The 26,223-nt window shown below is 33.0% G+C and overlaps 1 protein-coding gene across 7 annotated transcripts; it reads right to left on the bottom strand.

Moving 5' to 3' along the window:
- Positions 1 to 296: 296 nt before the first annotated feature.
- Positions 297 to 25,949, bottom strand: LOC125075496 (anoctamin-2). 7 transcript variants are annotated; one of them, XM_047687212.1, is made up of 21 exons: positions 25,400 to 25,949; positions 22,706 to 22,803; positions 17,289 to 17,402; positions 14,934 to 15,150; positions 14,335 to 14,400; positions 13,591 to 13,659; positions 11,031 to 11,191; positions 10,521 to 10,689; positions 10,165 to 10,285; positions 9,730 to 9,841; positions 9,127 to 9,287; positions 8,781 to 8,917; positions 7,343 to 7,609; positions 6,926 to 7,129; positions 6,555 to 6,703; positions 6,226 to 6,311; positions 5,852 to 6,057; positions 5,597 to 5,754; positions 5,326 to 5,428; positions 4,233 to 4,383; positions 297 to 1,871 (listed from the first exon to the last, which is right to left on the bottom strand). In XM_047687212.1, exons 1-21 carry the CDS (start codon positions 25,628 to 25,630, stop codon positions 1,714 to 1,716), a joined length of 3,138 nt encoding a protein of 1,045 aa, XP_047543168.1. In that variant the 5' UTR covers positions 25,631 to 25,949; the 3' UTR covers positions 297 to 1,713. The 7 variants fall into 7 exon arrangements, with proteins under 7 accessions (XP_047543168.1, XP_047543191.1, XP_047543173.1 ...); XM_047687235.1 differs by lacking the exon at positions 25,400 to 25,949 and adding an exon at positions 23,318 to 23,425; XM_047687225.1 differs by having other exon boundaries at positions 1,737 to 1,871; positions 4,208 to 4,383.
- Between the last annotated feature and the right edge of the window lie 274 nt (positions 25,950 to 26,223).

The following is a 26,223-nucleotide window of genomic DNA, read 5'->3' as shown; positions in this document are numbered from 1 at the left end:
AGATACGTTAAATAATTATCCTTTTAGAATTGTATTTAGCACCAAAGAAAGATTTTTTATAACAATCAACATACGGCCTTTCTTATATTTTTTATGATATCAATATAATAAATTTTATACTTTTTCTTTGAAATAAATAATATAGAGTATTTTCTAGAGATTTAGTATATAAACGGATCAACAACTATTTTCATTTTTAACGTTTTGTCGTAAGTTATTGACCGCCAGTAAAATATGAAATGATAACTCGATGTTATAAAAAAGATAAATTTAAGCAACTTCATAGTTAAAAAACAAATGCAAAACATATTTTATTATTTCTAATATTTTCTTAAAGAAACATAATTCCAAAACGAGGTTTCGTTATAAAACTGACCAACCTCTTTGCTAAAATATGATTAATCTGCGACGGACGCTAAAAACGTTCCAGTAACGAAACACGATTTTCAAACTTCGAAGTTTTACTATTGACGACCATAAAAATTGACAACATCTAAGCGGCAAGCGTACAAAACGGACGACTACATTTACAAATACAAATATTTTATTGTTTCTAATGAACACTATGTTACACGTCTATCTAGCTTCTGTTTCTTATCCCGATTTAATTTATCGAAACGAAATCTTCTTAATAAATATTATGATAAATAAATAATTAATATCATCTTATATCAGACTGTTTGTTTGTTTATAAAAATATGTATTAACAAGCTCTATAAAATATTTTGAGATTCATTTAATCTCTACCACGATTCCACATTAAAACAAAGCAAACTCGTAACGTCTTTTGGTTTGCATACTAAAATAAACTTTATTTAACATAGCAACAAAGTATACATTTGAATGCACTAAATTTTTGGGATTTTTAAATATCATTACAAGCTTAGGCTTTACACTCCGATTCTTATCGTCGTCTTGATTTCATTTACGATATGTTTTTTATTAAGTACAATTTACGTTTTCGAGACTTGTTAACAAGAAAAAAACGAAACCGCATATTCCTAAACTTAAGTGTTAATAAATGTTTTATCGAGACAAGTTATTGATTAATATGATTAGAAAAATAGAAAAAAATCAAAGAAAAACGTATAAATAGACATAAATAAAAATAAGATCTTTCATTCCTGCGTGACTGACGTATTTTAATGAGTCTTGAAAAGATTGCCTCAAATTTTTGTTCTGAAGTCTTGAAATAGAAGACTCGGGGAAATACGACCGCCAGTGTTTTCACACGTTATTAAATAGCGCGGTATTCATATTTACGTATCGGGACGCATACGCCGCTCGTGAACGAACATTATGTATATCTTAACAAAAACTAGCGTTCCTATGAATTTCAGTAATTCCAAAAAATAGTACCTTTTAAAGCATCTATCATCATATTTAATTTCCAAATTATATGACTATTATTTTTAAATAAGTCGCGTCAAAATATTTTCGGAAAATAGACTTGCTTTACAACAATTAACTTATCCAGACGCATACACGCACATACTCAATGTGAAATACACATTATATATTGTAAACTTGTAATGTATAAGTATTGTGACGTCATACATAATAACATGTGAGCCGTCACATGACTTAAACGTTTTGGCGCGATTTTATTTTTTACCTTATCGGGCAAATGTTTAAATGCTCTATGATTCATATGCAATAAACATACTGATATAATAATTGTAGGGTTACTTCTCAGTCAAATATAATGTAAAGTTATACATGTTCGGGTCCAGGCGAGCCCTCTGGCGGTTGAGTTACGACGTGCTTGGACAAGTCGCGGATGTCCTGATGGTCCCCGTGCGCTGCGAGATCGAAGTCGGAACCAGAGAGTGAAGCCAAATGGTTCCAATTGGATTCGTCTCCATCCTCACCTAGAGAAAATTTAAACTTTAGTAAACATAGCGAATTGAGTTATATCATTTTGTATTTCGAATATATTTTCAATTATTTTCTTTTTATTCAAATTACTATCATTATTATTTGTTTTTAAGGTTCAAAATTACATTTATACTTTAAAAAACACTAAATCAAAAATGAGAATTCTTGTAATAATTATTGTATTTTGAACTTGTTACATCCAAACATACAACATCCAGCTTCTAAATATAAATACAATATTATAAATTTGTCAATAGCGTAAAGCGTCAGCCTAACTACTGGTTTGAAGCTCTATCAATTATAATGCCAATTTAAATAATATATCAAGCTTCATTTTATATAATCTTTAACTACCATAAAATCAGATCAATTGTTTTCAAACGAAATTCAAACAAAAAAAAATTAAAAACTGTTCGTGTGTGTAGTGTAAAACTATTTTACTAATTATTTAATGTAGTTGAAAATGTGTTTGCGATGCATTCAAATTTGTTACTGATTAGTGATGTTGTGATCATGGAAAAAAAATTAATTGCAAGCTAAGTGTTACCTATTCGTATTCGTAGTTATAACGGAAATATTTTATTTGGAGCATAATATTTTGCCACGTTTAAGTATATCCGTTGATTTCATCTAAAACTTTTTATCGTTTGGCAAAATAATATCAAAAGAAATTGTTTGATACATGTATAACAGCCAACGAACTTATAAAACTATGTCACCAAGTCATAAAAGGCACAAATTTATTTTAAAAAAAAAATCATTTTAATAAATAATTAATTATATTTGGTCTAGAACGTGTGTTCTAAACTAGATAAGCACCATTTCATTTCATGTGCAGAATTTATATTTATAATAAATCGAAATAATTCTTTAAAGAGTAAGTCTATGTGTAACGGGGCTGTTAATTTTTATAATATGTCATTAATAAAAAAAAATACGTTATAATTTACGAGATATAGGCTTATAGCAAGGAACAGATTGAATAACTCCACAACCGTTTTCCAAAGTTTAGTACGTGCAATAATATTTTCTCTACATTAGTGTTAATAATTACTTGCATATCGTATATTTAAAATTGATCAGTCTTGCATGCTGTTATTGATAATATCATCGGACTCACTCACAAATGCGTCGTTCAAGTTGCTCGAACCCGCATCGAACTTGCGTACACGTATATCCACTATGTTAGGTTTGGAAGCTAGCTTTAGTCAAAATAAGGCGAGAACATCAACGATACCGAAGATAATATTTCTTGTTTCAAAATGATTTAGGAAATAAATTAAGAAAATAATCAAGAGTCAAAAGTAACGATGAAGTGACAGTGTCCATATATCCAAATATGGACTGTAAATATATTTTTGATACTTTAACTTCACCACCACAAACTGCTGCGCCGTTTGATATGTCTTCACTACCTTTGGTGAGAATTGGTTCTTAGACGACCCGTATTTTAAAAATTAGCTTACAAAGGATAGTATACAACGAAAGTGGTATATATTCATTACTTATTAGATGGTTAAGTCTTGAGACTTGACTTCGTTCGTATGACAAAAAATATAGAAATATCTTTCATTGTTATCTGCTTGATCATTTTGAGCTTTTATATCATACATATATTCCATCCTTATTTAATTCTTACAAAAACATAATTTATTTCAATCAACGCATAATCTCTTCCATCACTATTTTGCACATCTTGATATTTATTCTTGTTATTTATTACACGTTGATGTTCTTTCCTGTTCTAGACTGCATTGATAATGTATAATACACTGACTGAATTGCTGAACTATATGAACGTCGAAGCTAGCCCGTCACACGCACGCCGGTAAATCCGCCAGCATCGAGTATTTACTGCCAAGCGTTATTCTCACTACGAAGCTTCACTCCATTGTTTCCCGCACCTAATATTCTTTCATAGAAATATGGTATAGAAATAAAAAAAAAATACAATATTTATTTTTATTAAATACAGACCAATTAAATCTGTATTTACGCGGGTAACTAACTGGTGCTAGAGAAGGGAATCAATATGTTAACTCGATCCTAAGCGCTTCATGTCATCGACCAGCTCATGGCTTCATACCAAACGAAGCGCTCGACGACCTCGTCTCTACAACGTAGTGGTTTACTAAAATTTTAATCAGACTTCACACTCGGGAGAGCGGCACACGCATTACTATATTAAAATGTCAATATCAAATCTAACACTCGAATCATTCCCGTCAGTGTATCAGGACACACACAACACAGTCCGGGTCGGCCGCAGTTCACCGGGAAGACTCGCGGCGCAGTGAACGGCGGCCGTGCGCAAGCGGGCGGTGCGTACCGATCCCTAGGCGGCGGGCGGGCACCTGGCGAGCGGCGCGTCTGCGAGCGCGCGCGCGTCTCCTCCATGATGAAGCTGTTGATGACGTAGGCCTCGCGCCGGATGCGGTCGCGCAGCTCGCCCGACATGTCGGGGATCGCCCAGCGCACGATGATCATCACCAGCGCCACCACGTTCTGCGGACACGCGCACGTTACCCAGCGGCCGATCGGACCCCGATAGTGGGGAGCTCCCGACCGGACCTTCGATTGTGTTTGCATAGTCGAAGTCTAAATAATCTTTATTCGAGCTTTTGAATTGAAGGTGAGATACCGCCGGTTCGGAAAGAAGATTCTTCCGAGAAGAAGCTAAACCTTCTACGGCAAGAAACTCAGTAGTTCCTCTTTTCCACCACTCCATTAACATATCAACCGATTAAAGTATGACAATAAAGTACAATCAATTTATATACATATATCTTGTCTAGAAATCACAAAATACTGAGGCCACGCTTTTTTATCTATATTTTTATTAGTATAATCTTCTATTCAGTAATATGTTTCCTTACATTATCATATTAAAATACATAAAATTCAGACATTTAATGTAATTGGAAAGAAATATTTTATCAAGGTTCAATTCTAAGTCTATTTCTGTTCCTTATTTATGTAAATGCCAGCCTTATATTTTAGACAATACATACGAGATAGTAGTGTTTAAATTTATTACAACTTGTCATTATTAATTATAAAAGAATCTGTAAGATAAAGAATACATACTTATAATATTTCAATAGTATATTTTCAATTTACAAGCAAGTAATGATCGCTCTGTTATCCGTTACGTTGAATAGATAAGTAACAACTTTAATTTAATTAATTTACTTGCCGCCAAACAGTAGTACTCAGTATTTTTGTGTTCCGGTTTGAAGGGTGAGTGAGCTAGTTTAAATACAAGGTCAAGGGACATAACACCTAGTTAAGATTGGTGGCGCATAGACAATGTAATGAATGGTTTATATTTCTTACAGCGCCATTGTCTATGGGTGATGGTGACCACTTACCATCAGGTGGCCCATTTGCTCGTCCGCCATCCTGTATCATAAAAAAATTAAGTTATCAGTTATAAGATAAGTTTACCTCGAATACAACGACAAACGCCAACCGAGCTCCCATCACGTGCCAGTACCAGTTCGTGTGCTCGTAATCGTCGCCATCCTTATAGTGCCAATAACCCGGATAACTAGAAAAGGTACACACAGTTAAAATTAACTCTTCCATACTATATATTATAGCAAATGTCGTGCCCAGCCTGCCACCCTTAAGGTTCCAACAAATTCGACGACGACCAGTGTGATTCGACCTTAAAACTATTTTTTTTACATTTGAAATAAATATGGCTGTAATTTACCTGCACATTGTTTCGTTGTACGTCGATTTTGTTAAATTCCCCAGCACGGATATTTTGAAATCAGTCAACGTGTGATTCACGTATTGGTCCATGGAACCGTTCGTGAACTGATAAACCAAACGAGGAATGAATTCCGACGTGAAGGCTATTATGAAGCCCTGAAACAAATCAAAACTGGTCAATACCCTCCACACCTTCCAAATATAGTACTGATGTTATAGTGCACCGGTACATTCTGTCAACGTATTGACTCACGTTGGTGATGATGCTGAGCTTGCCGATGGAGTCGAGGATGCGGTACCAGACGCCGATGTCGCTGACGCGCTGCGGCACGGGCCGGCGGTAGCACGTCAGGAACTTCTTGGCGTCCAGCCGCATCTCCAGCACGTTGTTGATGAGCGCGAACAGCGGCGCCAGCGGGAACGCCGCCACGAAGATCGTCACGAACCCGTACTGCAGCACTGCCGGCCGGCATTAGATTCATTCGATTTTAATACTTTGCATAGCCAGGGACATATAAAATGTCCGGTATAAAATGTATTCTTATACACTTAAAAAGTAATGTATGAATTATGAAATCCAATTATACATATATATCATCCTAATTCACTTTAAGTTTATTGACTCACCCATTTCCAAATACTCCGGAAACAGCCCCATATTCCCAAAATCGACTAACTTGAAGTCCTTTACCCACTGCAGCGGACTCTTTATCCTGCAATAGAATAGTTAATAATATGATCTGTCATACCGTCAAACAATCGGGATCACACGAGGAAATCCATATGTGATTTCTTCACAATTTTGTATCTACAGTAAATGAATGCCAATAACAAATTATTTTTGCATTATACCGCGATATTGTCCTCCTGGTCAATTTTGGACATGGTGCTTAATCTTAACGGAGACTAGACACCGACGTGTCGTGTTAATTGATACAATAAGTATAAAATATTACCTCTTCTTCCTTCCAATAGTCCTAAGAATGTTCCACCATTTGAGCACGTAAGGCATCATCATCTCCACGACGGTGTTAATGAACTGCTTTCCGATCATTATGATGGCCAGCTGAATCGACAGTTCAAGGAGACAGCCTCCGGGAGAACACTAGAAGAGACACTCAATTTTCAAACAAACAAGTATAATCATACGACAAATATAATACGTAACATTTTACAAAAACGTCACAGAAGTCACAAACGATACAGAACGTATAGAACTCGTGTTTAAAATCAAGACGAGCATGGATATACATTTTTAAAATTTTAAATGTTTTGCCCTTTGTAATAAAATAATGTAACATATTTTTTACAACGATTTCTCACTTACCTCCTCTTGTCTATGACCGAAAAATCTAACATAGTCCCCAGGTCGGCCCACGAACTTGCCCTTAAAGAATGCGATGTAGAAAATAGAAGCGTAGTAGTTGACGAATTGAAGTAGATAAATTTTAAGAGTTAGCGAGTCGTCGAATTCCGTTTGAGTTCGAAGGAGTTCCTTCTCCGTCAGCCATTCGGCTAGGAACTGGTAGATCTGGTAAGAAAGGTAAAACAAGATTAATATAAAATTTAATACGTATTAATTTCATTATCTAAAAACATAAACTACTAAAGTAAAAACATAACTTAGGTAATTTATGGAACGTTTAAAATATCAGTTTTGTTAGCTGAATACAGATAATATCATATTTATTCTACGGCAAAGCTTTGGGTCATTATCATTATCATAGTCGAAATCAAAACTCACGTAATTGAATATACAGATGAAGACAAGATTGATGGAGGCAGCCGTAGCCGTCGTGAACATGATGGGGCTGTAGGTGATGAGCACGTTGTCCTGCTGGCGCAGGAAGTTGGCGCCCAGCAGCGACATGCGGTAGAGCACGACGCCCAGCACCGTGGCCAGCGCCAGCAGGATGAGCAGCGCCACCACGCTGAACGACATGAGCGCCGCCGGCAGCCGCATGCGCCAGAACGGCACCATGGGCTCGCGCTCGCCCGTCACCACGTTCAGCTGCACCGCCGCCACGTTACAGCCCGCGACACCCGCGATACCCACCCGTACTCGCAGTAGTAAGGTAAAGTGAAGTACGACGGGTTTGTTTTTTTTTTTTAATATTGAGTTTATAGCGTCAGGGTGGACATATGCTAATTATGTCTGTATTACAGAATTATAGAACACTAGTCTAAATTAAAATTCGCAACATATCTATCTTATATTCATAATTAACAGCAACCAATTTTTCTTTAAAAAAGTGAAAAAAAAACAAACGGTATCTTTAGTTCTATTTATAAGTTACTGTATGTAACCATTTATTAATTAAATTTCTTCTTACTAAAAATATATCAAACGAATATTAAACCTTTTTTGTCATTAAAAACTACCATTTATGCAATTAAAGCCAGAACAATAAATTAGGCTCGATGTTGATTGCATTTTAGTATTTATTTAAAAAAAAAAAGCGTAATCATTTTCAAAATCGGAACGGTGTATTAAAATAATACATCTCGTTCTACTTATATTTAAATCGTAATTGAGGAAACTTCGAACGTAATATCATATCGTCTGAACAATAGAGTTGAACCATATACTTTTTTCAATTATAAACCATTATACTGTCGTTATTAATCCAAGGTCAACCACTCTATTATTTATTTTTAATAATACTATAAAAATAACAAACACTATATTCATAACAATAGAAGGAACTTTACAATTTAAAATAATAATAAACTAGTCTCGTTACTGATGGGATATCCCATCGGAAAACACCGTAGCTACTCATAAACAGAAGTTTAAACACCCACACATCATAGTTCTAAATGAAAAATGACGTACATACATACAAACTTATATGTGTAATTTGACGCCCTTAAGGGTCAAATAAATTATCGTAAGCGTCTTAACAGCTGACTTCTATTAATAAACGCAAACCAAAATTCTTATTTCAAACATAACTTTTATACCCCCCCTTTTAACCCCCTTAGGAGATGAATTTGAACAATCCTCGTATTTCTCACTTACGTTCAATCAGTCGTTTCAAAATTTTATTAAATAGATTAAAAAGTATACAAATTTTCGGTCTAGTGATCGTAAGATTTAGGTATGGATTTGAATACCGCAAATTTTGTTAAATAATTGAATAAATTAGAACTACATTAATAATGTGCCATTAGACCAGTACCTGCGTGCGCTTGACGTGCGCGAGGCGCGCGAGGTACTGCGGGCGCGGGTGCTCCTCGTACACGTCGAAGCCCGTCAGGTCCCAGCGGTGCGTCATCTCCGCCGAGTAGCGCTTCCACAGCTCCAGGAAACACGCCGCTGGGGGGGGGGGAGATCGATAGGTTATTTCCAGAGAAATCCCTACCATTCTTACCCACCCATCCGAGCTCGAACCGATTAGTTGGATGTGTATAAGTAATACCGATATAATACACTAGTTAAAAAGGTCAAGTTACTTTTAAATAAGACTAAAAACAATATGTTTTTTTAATAATTTAAATCTGTAGTCTGAATATTTAAACACTCACCCCAAAAGCTCATGAAGATAGCGAAGAAAACAGTTGTGGGATTATCGAATAGATATGTTATCCGTGACTGTAAGCAGGTCGTCTTCAAGTCCCAGAAGTCGCAGTAGTAGTCGCATTGCGGGCACATCTTTATCGTGGAGTTGTAGTTACATATGTCTTCGCTACAACATAGTATTCAAGTTACAAATGTCTGACCTTATCTTTGTATGCAAAATATATACAAAAAAGTTTCATATCCCATCAATAGCGCAATACTTAACAGGCCTAGCGATGTAAGAAGTCATCCCCACTCCTAGCACAAAGTTAAAGCTAAACTGGAGGGGTAATAGGAATATTAGTTATTCCTTAAAATGAGGCATTGCTAATTTTCTGTTAAAATAAATACTTACAATGTAAAATCGTTGTTAAAAAAACATAGTTTTAAGTAGTCAAAATGAAATAAATTTAGGATTCCAAAAAACTGTCTGACATATATTATTAGTTACATTACAATGTACGTTTTACGCTAAGCTGGAGAAGACTAAAGTGATATCAATTATCAATATAAAAATCTAAAAGGCGTTTTAAATAATATCTTATGTTAAAAATACAACTATGCTTTACCTGGGCTTGTTGGAGTAAACAGTGGCAGCAGAATATATGACACATATGAGACCAACCAGAGACGCGGGTATTAACATGTGTGTATAGAAGCCTAGCCATGCAAAATATAACCCTGAAAACAATTACAGCGTATAAAAACTATGTAAACGAAGAAATATATATGTATAATTGTAATCCTTATAAAATATCTCTGAACTCAAAGTACAAGCGCAATCGTAGTCATAAAAAAATCTTATAAATTCAAATGTTCCTTCTAATAACATGTAAATAACTAGTTGTTGCTAGCGTCTTCAGTCTTTAAGGGTCTGTCAGTCAGGTTTAGTCACAAAAAAAAAAATACAAAAGTTTTGACATGACAATACTCATTAAATTCGACTTAGAGACAGACAGAGTTACTTTGACATTTATAATATTAATATAGATATCGAGTGTTACCAATTTTGACGCCAAAATAATCCTTTACGTAATCCAAGGGCTGATACTTGAGGCACTTCGAAACGCTCGCCCATTCCGTGTACAGGAGATGACGCATTGACCCTGGAGTTTTCAGATCACCCTGTACGTAACATACACAATAATCAAAAAAATATACAAGGTCACCTCAATTTCTAGATCATTATATAGATACGATTAATTTATAAGCTGTTTCAATTTTAATTTAACTGAAAGTACAATGAAACATTAGGTAACATTAATTAAAATACAAAAAATACTGCAATGTGTAGCTTTAGATTAAATGTCAATGGCAATATTATGAACATATTTGATGTATACTTATGACGTTCTCTTACATCGTGTAAGGGATACGCGGCGCTATACGTGTTATTGGATATTAGTCTGGTTATTCCGAAAGCAAAATCGTCATTCGCTGATTCGGAGAACTTCTTGCGGTCCAGGATAAACTGGACTATGCGAGACCTGATCGATGGCGTCCAAAAGCATTCGGATGATGTATCGAACCTGAGAAATAAATTTGATCGAAGTTTAGAACAAAATGTCACTAGTCTTCACTATGTTATGTTATGTTGACAACTTCTCGGTTGAAACTATCCCTGGCTTTTAGGCATAAATTAATATCATGGCAATTTAGATTTTGTCTCCTTTGTTTCGTATGATAAACATGGTTTCCCATTAAATCATTCAACTTGAAACAGAATTCCAAATCGAGTTTTTGTCAAGAATCAATTGGTATTTTTTTTCATTATTTTGCATAACTTTTGTTTAATATTGGAAAAATAATTGCATGAAAATCCAATCAACCAGACAAAGATTAAAAATAAGAAAATTGAATTTATACTTACAAGTATTCCTTGTCCTTAGAATATATCGCAGTCAACCGATGCTTTCTCTCCGGGAACAGCGCGGGATCTACTCTTAACTTCGACATCACATTATCCCAACATTCGTCTACTTTGTCTATTAGACTATTCGTCTTCTCATGAACATCTTTTAGCGCTGAAAACTGAATTATTAATTGCAATTATGAAACATTTCCAATATCACTTTTAAACATATTTTTTAGTATTTCATAGTTTATTTTATGAATATAGAAGGTTAATATTATACTTGTTTCTTTTGTTTTTTTTTTTCTATATTAGATAAAACTTAGCAATGGAAGAAATATAATATGTAGAATATTACTAATGCCATTTTGCTTATTAATGCATGAATTACAATGAGAAAACTTTTATTAAATATTAAAACAAATTAACCCTCGTGCTGTGCTTATAATTAATAAAAAATTTTTATAGACTATGTCATGCACTCGAAAAAAAAGAAACAAAAATTATATATTTGACAATTAATTTTTTTTAATTTTGTATTTCTTACACATCTCTCTGGATTTTATCTGTCACTACTATGATATGACAGCTTCGAATACCACGATACGTACCTACCATCGCCCTGTAATAAAATACCTCGCAACGAACTCGCCTACTACGGAAGATAAAAAATATTTAATGCAAAAAATTAATGAAATTAAATCGAAGTACAACCATCATTAACCAGAATTACTATTCTGTAGGAAGTCACGAACTCCAGATAATGCTATTTTAAAGTGTGTATGCCCTAAATGTTATAATTATTAAAGTCAGTTTTACGTATCACTTTCTCACATTTCAAAATCGTGTTATACTGTGAGTTTTGGATTTGTTCTTACAGAATAGAGGTTCACGCTACCATCAATATATGACATCAAAAGCATCTCATATATGGTGCGAGTTTCCTATTCATACGCGTTACAAGATTTTCAAAACAAAAGATCTATATGAGTTTTACTGCAGGGCGACGTTTTGTTATGTAATAATCATTCTATTATTACCTACTAAATATACCCCAGTCACCAACAACAAGTCCACCACCACTCTACGACTGACAAAACCGCAACATGTTAACGCACTGTACCAAAAATTTTATGTTAACATCGACTATAAATACAATTAAAAGAAAAAGTATTTTCTAAATAACTTCGATGCTCCTCTGATAAATAACTTTCTACTAATCGCGTACTTTTGTCCAAGGTGTTTTGGAACATTAATAATAATAACGCTTATCAAAATGGAAATTGTGAGCGTATTCAATGATCATGAAAGGGTTAAAAATATACCGGATAAGAAATAATTTCAGATTAAAATCGGTATGATATTTGGTCACAATGCGTTAACTTCAGCCAAATAAATAATGTGACAATTCACATTCATCCTTATTGCAAATTTACCATACAATCATCATCAGGTAGCGTAGCTACTAAGAGTACAAGAGAAACGGAAACCAAAACATATCAAGCATTCCTTTAAATCAAAACAATTATGAATATCTACTGAAGATGTTGGTATTTTAAAAACAATCAATTTTAATATTCCTTACGGTAGAATCCGTGAAGTATATTAATACGTTTGCAGTGTACACAGATCTATAATAACATATTAAATAGTATTACATTTATATTTTATAGAAATATATATTATCTGTGTATTTATGCATCTGTCAGCTCGCTGTGCACACACACCGTCTTCACAGCGCGCCCATTTTATATAAATCCTCATTTCCTGCGCTTTCGCGATGTATGTCACTCGAGATGACAGATGCATAAATACACAGATAATATATAGTTATATAAAATATAAATCTAATACTAATGAATATGTTATTATAGATTTATGTACACTACAGCGTTAATTTAAATTTCATTAATTATCCGTTCTCCATAGACATAAACACCTAAAAAGATACGATCAATAACATAATATCATATCAAAAGCTTTATAGTGCCAAAAGCAACCGATCCAACAATTCCTGTCATATTTTAAGCAATTCATGCTATTATTGCACCTTTAATACCTTATACTAGGAATAATTAGGACTATGCTATTGAACGATTCACTTGTTACGTATCATGCGCCAACATACTATCATACTAGAAGAAAGGTACGGTGGCTATAAAACTAATGCAAAATTCAGCCAAATCAATACTCTTCAAATAAACAAACATAAAAAAATGTCTAAATAAATATTGTTTCCTACATGAAGTTCAAATATAGAACATGTTAACCTAACCACCACCAAATACAAAAACATTATTAGCATAGCAATCATGAACTGGCTTTACCTGTAACCAAATCGTTATCCCATCACAAAGGAAAACTAAAACAAATTGGGGTGGGATATATTGGTGTTACCAAATTAATTAAAAAAAAATGCAAATGCCTCAAAATATGGCAACAAGTTCTACGGAAACTTAATTAATGTTGATGTCAATGATCTCACTAAATTCTACGTGTTCGCCTAAATCCCCAAAATGTTCGCATTTCAAGCGGTTAGATAAGCGTGTACGCATCCGTAGTGACGACAGCTGCATACCTTAGACATATACATCGCAGCATTCAGTATGGCATTCGTCCGAGCCCCTTTTCGTATCTTACTGCATTCCTATGAACGTATAGACGATTATAGTGATAATGGTACGTTTCCACTAAAATAGTTGGCAATTTATGTGTTTGTTTGTTAGTAGAAAGTAACCGACACATTTTATCATTAATATTTTGGTATCAACTTTAAACAATGAGAAAAAAGTGTTGGCAACAAAAAAGTTGCCAATCTTCGGTGTGTTGAGACACACGGCTAAACACGTGAATCCTTGACAAGTTCGTCAAAGACAAAGCCACACGTGTGATTAAGACAACAGCATACGTGTATAGTGTGCATTATGCTTTGTGAATTTTACATATTTCAAAACGTTTCAAATTTTTTTTTTTATACACTCTATAGAATTTCATTAGACAATTATCATCGAGTACATATTATATATACATATACATAGATATATATACTAATATTCAAATAGTTCATAAAAAATATATTAATTGGATATATTATATAAAATGAAAAAAAAATATCAAAAATTAATAAATAAAAATAAAAATATTTACGTATAAAAATAAAAAGCTAAATTTGAAGCTAAATACTAAGTGATAAGTATTAACATACGAAACAAAAAATAACTCTAAGACATTGACAACTTTTAGGACATCTTTTATTTGTCTAATCAAACATTCACATTGATTCTTAATATTTGTTAGGAAAACAAATTATAGACGAACTTACCTTCATCGGCATTCTAAGCTTGAGTACTTCACTGTAATCTCTCAGCACCGCTAATGGCGCGTGTATCTGAAAAGTGACTATATTTATTAAAAATCAAACTCCTCATTTAAAACCATATTTCTCATATCGTATATATAAGTAGTGTAAGCCAATTTTGTCCCAGTGATTATTTGAACTGGACATTAAAAATCATTTATTTAATTTTGAAGAGTTCCAGCCGTAGATGCGTAGAAAATTAAAGAGAAACTGCAATTTTAACTAAACTAATGATATAAATAATTTCACTTAAAAGAGGTCTCATCATTTTGGCGCCTAATGTGTTTGAGTGACTTGCAGTTTACAATTAAATGAAAAACAGGGAAAAGAATCTCTGGTAAAATCTATCTTGTAGTATAAAATCTAAATATACATTATTGCATTCGTCTTTATTCCAAAAAGTAAATACCTTTCTGGATTTTCATTTTACACGTCTAATAAAACGTCGGAAAGGATTCTACAGAGAACGTATTTTTATCATATAAGTCATGTCATTTAATCGATTAATGTTCTGCCAATTGATTACTTTTCAATACAAGCGTTTATTTTATCGTTTTAATTACCTTAATAAAGTGTAATCCATAGAGTTCTTCAGGCGCTTCTTTTTCCAGTTGCAAACCCTCGTTCTCAAGATTCTGCTCAAATATTCGTCTATGTTCGTATGCCTCTTCAGTAGTCGCGTCATCTTTACCCGCCTCCCACACCAACACAAAGTCAACCGACCGCACTCTATCGTTGAACGTTAACGATGGATTGTTAAGGATACCTCCCATCACTATCCTGGAAGGGGAAGTATCTATATTATAAAATCGTTGTTATTTTATTAATGAAGTGAGAAAACATGTGATCGGCAATTCCCATAGACAAAACGCTCTCATAAATAACAAACACTTCTAGACACCGTCAATGCGCCAACAACCACGGGACCTAATTTGATGATTCTCGTTCCTGTCACTATACTAACACTTACCATTCAAACCGGAACACAGCAATACAAACTGTTTTGTGATATAATAAAAAAAAATCTTGTTGTAAAATTATAATTTAAAAATATACACATTTTTTCCTAATTTAAGTATGGTAAATTTTCATTTAATTAAACTTAGTAATAACATTTCCAAGTTTAGTGCGTTAGTGGCATGCGAATGGTAAATAGTTAGTTAAACCTTGATTAACTACATCAAAAGATACAATCACCTCACCTTTTTCTTCAAATATTACAATCATTAACGAACAAGGAGCCGATATTTAAGCAAAACATCGTACACGCAACACCCGCAAGCGATGAAGTGGAAACAAAGTTGAAAAGCAGTAAGTGTGGTTCATATTACATTTACAAGTAATAAAAACATACATAAATTGAAAGATTAATAGATAAGGATAATGTGAATATTGATTTAAATTTTATCACAAAAAAGTATTTAATGTTTTTAATGTACGCCATAAATTGAATGTCTATTTCTTTTGTTCACAGGAAATTACAAAACACAAATTATTAACCTACCGATTGAATTACAATTTTTTACTGTGGTTAATAACTTTTGTGATGGTTTCTAGTATGGTAACAACAAACCTGTTGACGAACATAAATCTTATAGCATAATTGGTTACAATATATAAAGAGTTATTGATACAACTATCGGATTAGCTTTGATGTCATAAAGTTCTATTTGTCACAAAGTCACATTTTCAAAAACCTAATTGTTTTATTTATTACGTATGGGTTACTGAGTGATGATGCACCGATGAATCGCAGTATAGAGAAATTAATTTGAAGTTCATGTTTAACCAGTGACAACTTGTCCCTATAAATATAGTGGGGCGATAGTTTCCCGTTTAAAACGAGTACGTTGTTACTTTCGTTTTTCATTTCGTACGTTTTATCTTTTAAATTACCTAATGCTAGTTCTTACGAGAAATCAAGAGCAGTCCATCGCCCTCTTCTATATTTAAAAAAGTTACAAAAATAATTCTATCACTAGTTGCACTGATTGGATTTTTTTGTGTCTTTTTAAAACTCAAATAATTTGCGCTTTTTAAATCCAGATGATAACTTGTTAATTAGTTTTGTAATATAATTATTAATATTACGCTCTTACTGTTCCGGGTGAGCTTGTGAGGTACGCCAAATTATCCCTGTTAAATTCGGGGCTAATATTCATGTCCATGACAGTAAATCTTTTCTAATAAGAGTTTGTCTGTAGATAGAGTTAGCCACATGTTGATTATGTAAAAGCTTTTATTTTAACCGCTTAGGTGACTACCTAAGACGATTCGAGCATAAATTTGACAGTCGTCAAATATATGCTCGCATCTTTCAAAAACTTGAAACCAGCAGTCGCTTTGTTTAAATGTGATGGTGTAAGAAAGATTCACATTCATATAATTAGTTAAGACCCTCCAAACGCATATATGACCACTTTAATAATACACACAAAACGAAAAAAAATATCTCTACTTTTCTGTTGTCCACACTCAAGAAACGTACCGAAGGTACGTAAAAAGGTAACTTTCTGTTATTCTGTAGTTGTTGAATTGCATCAGATGCAAACACAGAAATCGTCACCTATATAGATGAAATCACACCGACAAAAGAAATGAAAATAATGTTAATATGTGATCTTATTGTGTAATTTTATTTAAAAATCAGCATTGATTGCATGATTCTACTATTGTAGATAGAGACTAGTGGAATATAATGAACAAAATTTTCACAACTCCATAAATTTTACTTTGTTAAAAATTGAGCGTAAATTTGAAAATAAACGCTTAAAACTTGAACAGTCTCTATCGACAATTAAGAAATGTCAAACTATAATACCAAGCGTGATTCGCGTTATTTTTTTCGTATGTATCTGTGCATCTAATTCATCTACGTGCATTTTCAGAGATTTTCTCCAAGTGTGTCCATTACTCACGAGCAATGATTCGCCACTGGTTTCCCATTATTGTTGGTTACGTCCGCTGGGGCGGCCGGTAGTCCGCAACCACAATCTTCAGCGGGACGAGTAGATGCTTCGCTACCGTTGTCCCTGTAATGTTAGTCGTGGACACACTGCTGTACGGCTGTAACCCTTTTTTTAATTACTCTTGTAAGTTGGGTCGTTCGAAATTTTATAATTTAATAGATTTTCGAACAAAAATTTCAACTACCATAAATGACCTTTTTATGGACAAGTCCCTGAATACACTTTTAAAGGGCCTTTTAAATTAAACTTAAAGATCTATGTTAGTTAATCGAACGATTATCCCAAACATTAATTCGAAATTCAATTGGTTATTTGATAAGATTTAGTAACAAAATTTAACAACTTTTCAAGTCTTTTTATGGAAAAATTAGTTGTTATACTTCTTGTTTTTTTTATGATATTGGTAGGCGCTACCGCTCATAGACAATGGCGCTGTAAGAAATATTAACCATTCCTTACATCACTAATGCGCCACCAACCTTGGGAACTAAGATATTATGTCCCTTGTGCCTGTAGTTACACTGGCTCACTCACCCTTCAAACCGGAACACAACAATACTGAGTACCGCTGTTTGACGGTAGCATACATGATGAGTGGGTGGTACCTACCCAGACGGGCTTGCACAAAGCCCTACCAGCAAGTAAAATTCATGTATTATTATAACAAAAATCGGGATTGTAGTTCTGTTTCAGGACCTATTAGTTACCTAATCAACATTTTAGATTTTATAAAAAAATAGTTCATAGATTTGTAAAGATCGATCGAAATCCTATGATGATTTGAATAAGAAAATAGTTAAATAATAGATACGAAGCGAAATTTGCAGTATATAAAACTTTTCAAATGGATCGCTTATATGGAAACGTCCTTGTAACAATTACGATGTATCGATTCAATTTGATTCTTGTATGTTAATAATTTATCATGTATACGAATTATGTTGTTTGCAAATGTACTAGGTTGCATATAAAGCTACAAATTTAGAAATAATAATAATAAATAAATAATAAATAAATATTGGACAACATCACATACATTACTCTGATCCCAATGTAAGTAGCTAAAGCACTTGTGTTATGGAAATCAGAAGTAACGACGGTACCACAAACACCCAGACCCAAGACAACGTAGAAAACTAATGAACTTTTTCTACATCGACTCGGCCGGGAATCGAACCCAGGACCTCGGAGTGGCGTACCCAAGAAAACCGGTGTACACACTACTCGACCATGGAGGTCGTCAAAAGAAATTATTTAGGCATTACTACCTACCTACCTACATATACATATATATGTCATTAAAATATTTTATTAATCATTCATTGAACTTCATTTAAACTAACTAGTACCTTTACAGCCCTAACAATAATTAGTTATAAAAACATGTGTTTTTCTACAAAAACACCTTCATAGAAAACCTTATCTAAATACAAAATTTGTCCCAAAGTGTATATATACATAGATAAGTAATGTATACTAGAAATTTTCATTCAATATTATTACTATCGATATTAAAACTATTTGGAATATATTCAACGGTTGTTATCTGTAAATAAATAATATACATACAATTTATCTAACCCCACATTCCATATCCAATATGGACCAAGTTATTTATAAATTTTGCATATTTATTTTGTAGTAAAACGATTGGGGAATTCAAATGTATTTTATTAAATATATAACAAAATGCCAATTTTATAGTACTTCCAATATAATCAGACGTATTGATTTACTAGAGCTTCCTTTTTTAAGCAATCATGTAACTTTAGGAGGCGTGACAAAGTAGTAGATCTCTCTCTCACACGCTCACTCGACGTGAATACAAATTATTTTCATTTTGAAATATATAAACTAAATATTACCCACCCAAACGAATAATATAGAACCTTATCGAAATTACGAAAAAGGTTGACATTCTATCGAGGTTTCATTCTAGTTGTGTATTTATAAAATTATTACTCGTCTTTCATTGAATGTCTCATAAAAAGGAAATCAAGTAAGCATTCAACATTTAGCAATTCTATAAAAAAACTCAAATCTATTACGTCATCGTTTATCATCCTAAAACAGATAGGGGTAATGCACTCATGACAAAGAACTCTCTTCACTGTTCCGTTTGAATAAAAAAATATTGTATATAAGTTCATTAATACTATAGTCAAACACTTAATAATTTGTACGGGTACGAGTAAAAACCTAGCTCACGTAGTTCGTATAAAGAATATTATGATATAATTAATAATAAGACTACGACTCCACTTATAAACACTACTTTTATACTTGTCAAACAGACCTTCACACTGTTGGTCTAATATATAAAAGGCCAGACTCTGAGCTTAAACCAAAGTTATTGGGTAGTTCTGTTAATAAATTATCAGCATTTATTAGCAATTATCAGCGGTTTTTCCGAACCGATACGACTTGGGAACCTTCAAGAAAAGAGCGTACTTATTTCTTAAAGGCCGGCAACGCACCTGTAACCCCCCTGGTGTTGCAGATGTCCATGGGCGGTGGTAGTCACTTTCCATCAGGTGAGCCTCCTGCTCGTTTGCCCCATATACCATAAAAAAAAAAAAAAGCAACAGACCGAGATCATGTAAAGCCGTTGATCCTGCGCCAGAACACTTTCATGTTTTGTCGGTTTGCCGTCCCATAGAATTATGTAAGGAATAGACTATCTGTATTTGCGCACATATTTGCACGTGGATTATAATATGTCCTGTGTAGGTGGCTGGTCTCTCTTGAGCTTGGCCACTGAGGTCGAAATCAATCAGGACAACATTATTATTAAACTATCGATAGATTAAAACCTACAGCGTCATAATTGACATAAAAAAAAATTATATTAAGTAAAATTCTGAACATATTCAATCTTGTTAGTATCGAAGCACATTATTATTTTTTATTTAATTTTATTATTGCCCTAAAAAAATACAACCATAATCTATTTGTTTCAGTAATTTTAATATCCGGATTGGTTATTTACTTTGTACGGTTATTTATAATACATGCATAATAATTATGACTCAAAACGTAAATGATACCGAGTTAGACTAAAGTCGAGTGTTTGATTGAATCGTTTATTCCGATGCGAACATAATGTCTATATATAAATTGGAAAAAAAACCCAGTTCAGTACCATTTTATACGTTTGTCAATTTTCTTCATTGACTTATGTGGTGATCTGGTATTTTAGCTTTAGTTGTCATAAAAAAAAAAAACAGTTAATAGAATATGTTCGGAACATGTAAATTTTCATGTGTTTCTTCAAATGTTGGTTATTTAAAATATCATCCGAAACTTCTACATACGACCGACATTGAGTGGAATATTTAAATGTTCAAACAAAAACGACAATACTAGATTGAAATAAAACTAGTTTTTAACGGATTTAATCGCGTATATTAATGCAGTCTGTTGGATTTGGATTTGCAAGACCTAAAGATACAGTTAGTGCCTTCTGCGTGCAACCGGGACGCTACTCAAGATACCAATTAAGAAATCGTTGGCGGTAGTTGTAAATAATATTTCTTTTTAATTCGAACAGACAAATGTCACCTTAGTCTGCCCGTGACCACGAACACTGCAAAGTGCTCGAAACGTCGGGATGTTAAAATAATTAATATACGCGATTAAATCCGTTAAAAACTAGTTTTATTTCAATGTGTAATAATCGCGAAAATCTAAGACAACATTAGACAATACTAGATACCTAATACGAATTGTGTTTACGTTGAAGCAATGTAATTAAATATACTAATTAGTTTTTTAAGCGTAAAATCTGAATTTTAATTTTAAACATACAAAAACTATATACTGAAATCATAAACAACACCCTGAGTAGAAACGATGATACGAAATTAACAAAAATATAATACGACAGTCTTAATATTCAACATAGGACAGAAATTAAAAACGGCATATTCAAATCTACACATGTCTCCAAATATCACTAAGGAATTAATATTGCAATTAATTTAGAATAGTCTTTAAATACTTAAATAAGCATTATAAATAAAAGTCAACATCGTCAAACTACACAATACATTATAGGACAACACTAAAACGGGGCAGTAAACAGAGTATATATACTAATTGATCATGATACCAATTAGAGCTGATTTTGTAGTGTGCTAAAATTTGGAAGAGTAAAGTGACTAGAACCAGATAAAAGACCGACAAAACAAATCAACTTTCTCTTTCCCGGCGTCCGCGCTCCGTGCCACTACCAACTACCCAACGAAATAAAAAGATTTTTTTTTTTTGACAACTTGAAGCAAAAGTAACTAATTTCAAGTTGATTCAATATTACAATTTAGTACTACTAACAACTGTCAGCTCTTTTAAGGTAATAAAAATTGATAGCCATTTATATATTTTACGAATCACTGATAATTTTATATAAATAAAATAACTTTAAGCTATTTGACTCTACCCTTTACTCCACCTTTGTATCCGCAGTTTTAATGGCACATCACAACTGGACATAATAAAAAACTTCCTCTAAACAGGATTATTCTAGTAACACTGACCAATACTTTACGTAACTGTTATATTTGTTAAAGCTATTTTTCCATTATGTTTCAATTATTTCTTCCTATCACCTCATTAGTGTGTTCGATTGTATTAAATTGATACAATTTAAAATAAACGGCATTGTTACAAAATACATGCGTACGACACACAGGACAGAAAGACCAATGACATCACACATATGCATACAATTCACATTTAAACAACAGTTAGCAATCACAATAAACCCATATCTGAGAAACGTTTATAGGAAACTCTTCGGGTATTTCTATATTATGATGATGATATAGACATTAAACCAAAAAAAGTGTACGAAACATGTAGAAAGGGTACACATTCTTTATGAAATCTCTACAAGTTTTCAGATTCAGCAGTTTTAATAGAGAAGTCTGAAAGAAAAGTGTTTACCAAGAAACGAAAAACATTTACGTAAAAACGAAACAGCTACACAATTATGGGATCACGAAAAATAAATGTTTTTTCATAATATACAGCGACGGATATGTCTTAAGGGTCAGTATTGCCTATTAAGAGCGGCCAATTTGCGAAATATCTGCTCAGCAACTTTGAACAGTGGGCGACATAACACTTGGCGATAAAGCTTATATAGGCGAAGCGAGTGCAGGGAGGATCAGAGAGAAAAAAATGGCCAAGAAATATTTAAAACTATTTTTAAATTATCAGAATTTCAAGGGTGGCTCGTACTAATTGGTCCATAGCGGCCAAAACTGATAGTCTGACTAGTAGCCTATTGCACTTAATTGGTAACAAGGTTTCGATAATTAATGGAATGCTTATTGCAATGTCATTGGTACAGCAGCTAAACTCACCGGTCGGTATTCATATCCTGCGAGAGGTTGTCCTGGTAAGTACTCAGCACCGACATGGCGTGCAGATCAGCGATCCTCTCCTGCGCCGCTTTCTCCGTCTGACCCAAACAATATATCGAAATCAATCACACTTGCCAGTGAAAGATTTTTTAAATAATTTTACCCCATATTATCACGTAAAAATATCTGTCGAATATCTATTGAATAGTTTAAAAATATTCGGTTTAACGAGTGACCTTGTTATTGTTTTTTATAATTACCTACAGTTTCGCAAAACATTGTAAACATTGAGACTACATCGTTAGCTTACCATAAATATTAAGAAATGTTATCGAATACATACACAATTCGTAATCAAACTGTCCAACTTTTCTTTAAACCCATTGGATTTGATTTGATTACTCACTTCGTATTGCTAGATGTTTAAAAACTATTACAAATAAATACCATACATTATTATTTCCGCCTCTCACACGATTTCTATAAATTCTATTTCGATCGACATCGTATAAAACATAACATATCACTTCGATAACACTCCTCGCGATCATTTTATAACATTGAATTCAAAAGACTGCTCTTGTAGAAAAACCTGAGAAACTGACTACTGACCTTGGTCGTTTCACACAGGCTCTGTACAACTCTGAATCATCTGTATTTGATTAGTGTTTAAGTACACCTAATGACAGAGACCATACTCTATCTTTAGCCTATATTCTTTTCTATAACATTATACATTATATAACCATATTCGATAAGTGGCGCCAATTTGGAGATTTATCTCAGTTACGTTTCAAGATTAGAACCATCATCACTTATTCAAGCAGTGACAAAGTGCAAAAGTGTTTATAAATATATTGTTTGCAATTTTAATTAGTATCATCCTTAGATAAACGTTGAGAAATGGAATCACAAATTCTCGTAAGTTTCATAAATAAATACGACTCGCATAAATATTCAGATTATCAACACTTCCGAAAAAGAAAATTTCAATGATGAGATGCACAAAAATCCACTAAAAAGAGAAAAAGACGTCGTTATTTTACGTCACGTTCTCTAAAAGTAAAACTTGTGACTATTTAACAAAATTGCTGATTGCATTAAACATTTGTCAACACGCACACTACTGTATGGGTCTTTATACTGTACAATGTAGGTGTTACAGTTTTTGCTGTTATCTTTATTAGTTAATCACCCTTGGGCTTTGGGCTCAGCCTTCATTAACTAATACGTAAAACTAAAGTAACTTGATGAATATTAATAGATTAAGGATTTAATTAATTAACTATATGTCAAAATAATGTATTGCCTATCTTTTTCATATCCACTATAAAGCATGTCGATAACATGAGGTATTGATAGAATTATTTGGTATATTTAATTATATTTTTTTTAATTGAACATTAACATAAATAAAAAAAATTATTAAGTAATTATATTAGTAATAAGTTAATATGAAGGTTAATATTGTAAAGATACTGTGAACAGTGATAATGATGTATAATAGTTTAATCTTTGCATTTCCTATGGTGAATAGTCATTATTCATTAAAACAAATATCATTATCCATGATATTGAATGTCTTAAAATATTATTATACCATAAAGTATGCAAAAGTATACAAATAAAATATAAAAATACAGAAGTTTCTTAATTACCCAATTTTAACATTAACCATAATTAAACACTATTATATTAAACCTTTTTTGTTTCTATTATGTTTTCTAGATGATAATTTTCTAATTTTTACAATACTAAATAGAGTATTATTCCCATTAGGGAATCTTTTATAGACTATAATATTCCAATTGAAGAAGGAATAAAGATAAAAATACCTTAGATTTAAGTACACCAGGCGATTAGCTAATAGCTCAGCTATATTGTTCTTGACTAATTTATCGTAATATAGTAAACTATTCCAATAAACTGCTTATATCCACTTATATTTTACTTCCAAAATTCTGATAACACTTCTGTCCATGTTCAAAATGCAATTTTTTTACAAATCCACAATGAATATCTCAGATTGTTCAAGCTTTTGACCTATGATATTCAAGCCAATGAGATGTCAAATGTTGTTTATTTGGCTTTTGTTGTCTTGTGGTTGGAATAGATTATATAGAGTATCATTATGTTATCTACAGCAGAAAAATTGGATTTTAATTTGAAGTAGTAGTAGGTAAAAAGTTAAGTATGATTATTAGTAAAAAATAAATGTTGCCATGAGTTTAAAGAGTGAACGCCAACAATTGGTGAGTTTTTTTTTTGTAGAAATCAGCTCCTATACTCTATCCAAATTAAATGGAAATTGCTTGTTTGTTAATGACTGAATTTGAAACATTGTTGTTACAAGTAATAATACCACCATTTCATTTTGTTTTCATGTTCATATTCCAGCCAGCAACTGAACAATAAATTAACTGACAAAAGATATGGCAATTATTGCTGTTCAATTAGTACCTATTTGTATGATATTGATAACTTAACAAATTACTATATTAGAATGAATACCCACACAAATATCATGATTACATTTTAAATTATTATTTTTTAATGATTTAAGAGATAGTGATGAATGAAAGCCAAGAAATAGGGCAATATAAATGAAGGAATTGGATTGAAATATTTTATACATTTAGAATAATTAAAAATCAACATCTTAGGATGGGTTTAGTGTATGTAAAATAAACTTACTTCGTGAAATTCTCCATCTCCATCTTGGAATAACTGTTGGAACGCAAGCTCATTGCGCTGTGCATCAGATAGAAAAGATTCAGTTTCCGCAGCGTCTGATGGCTTGTGGTGAATCTTCACGCTTCCAGCAAATATAGGAGTCGCTATCTTTGGCGTGAACACATTTTCTTCGGGCCTTTCTAACAAAGGCTTTGGAATATCTTCTTCGAGAGAAGGGTCTCCGTCAGACATTACATATAAATCGCTTCACAACAATTCACTCTTACAAATCACACAGATTATTTCGATCACTAATTAAACGTCCTTATCATGCTTTAACTCTAACTTCGAGACTGCTTCGAGATGATTAGTCACCGGAGAGAAAGACCAAAGTAAGCTTCGGTAAACTGTTCGAGACAATATTAACGTCAAATATAACAAACAACAACTATTTCTATTTAATCTAAATACCCACGAGTTACGTGATAATTTTATCAGTCTTGAAGCTAAAAGCGAACGAGGCGAGGGAGATGACTAGAGGTAGAGAATCGAGAATCTTACGAGAATCGAGCACCGAGCTTAATTTAGTAACTTCGATTTCTCATGTGTCAAGTTGTCAAATGTCAACTGTCATTTTGACTGCTGATTTAAGGACAACCTCTCATCATCATCCTCCTGCCCTTATCCTAATTTTACTTGGAATCGGTGCAGCATGTCTTATTCTTCCATACTTCTCTGTCGGACGTCAATCGTCATCTCACAAGTAACATTCTTTCTAACCATATAATCTTTCACACATTTAAGGATAACCTACGAATTACAATAACTAAGTCTGCAAACCTGTA

Source organism: Vanessa atalanta, chromosome 2 (assembly GCF_905147765.1).
Source record: "Vanessa atalanta chromosome 2, ilVanAtal1.2, whole genome shotgun sequence".
NCBI classification, from domain to species: Eukaryota; Metazoa; Arthropoda; class Insecta; order Lepidoptera; family Nymphalidae; genus Vanessa; species Vanessa atalanta.
The sequence above is the reverse complement of the archived record's forward strand: the minus strand, read 5'-3'. Positions and strand labels throughout refer to the sequence as shown.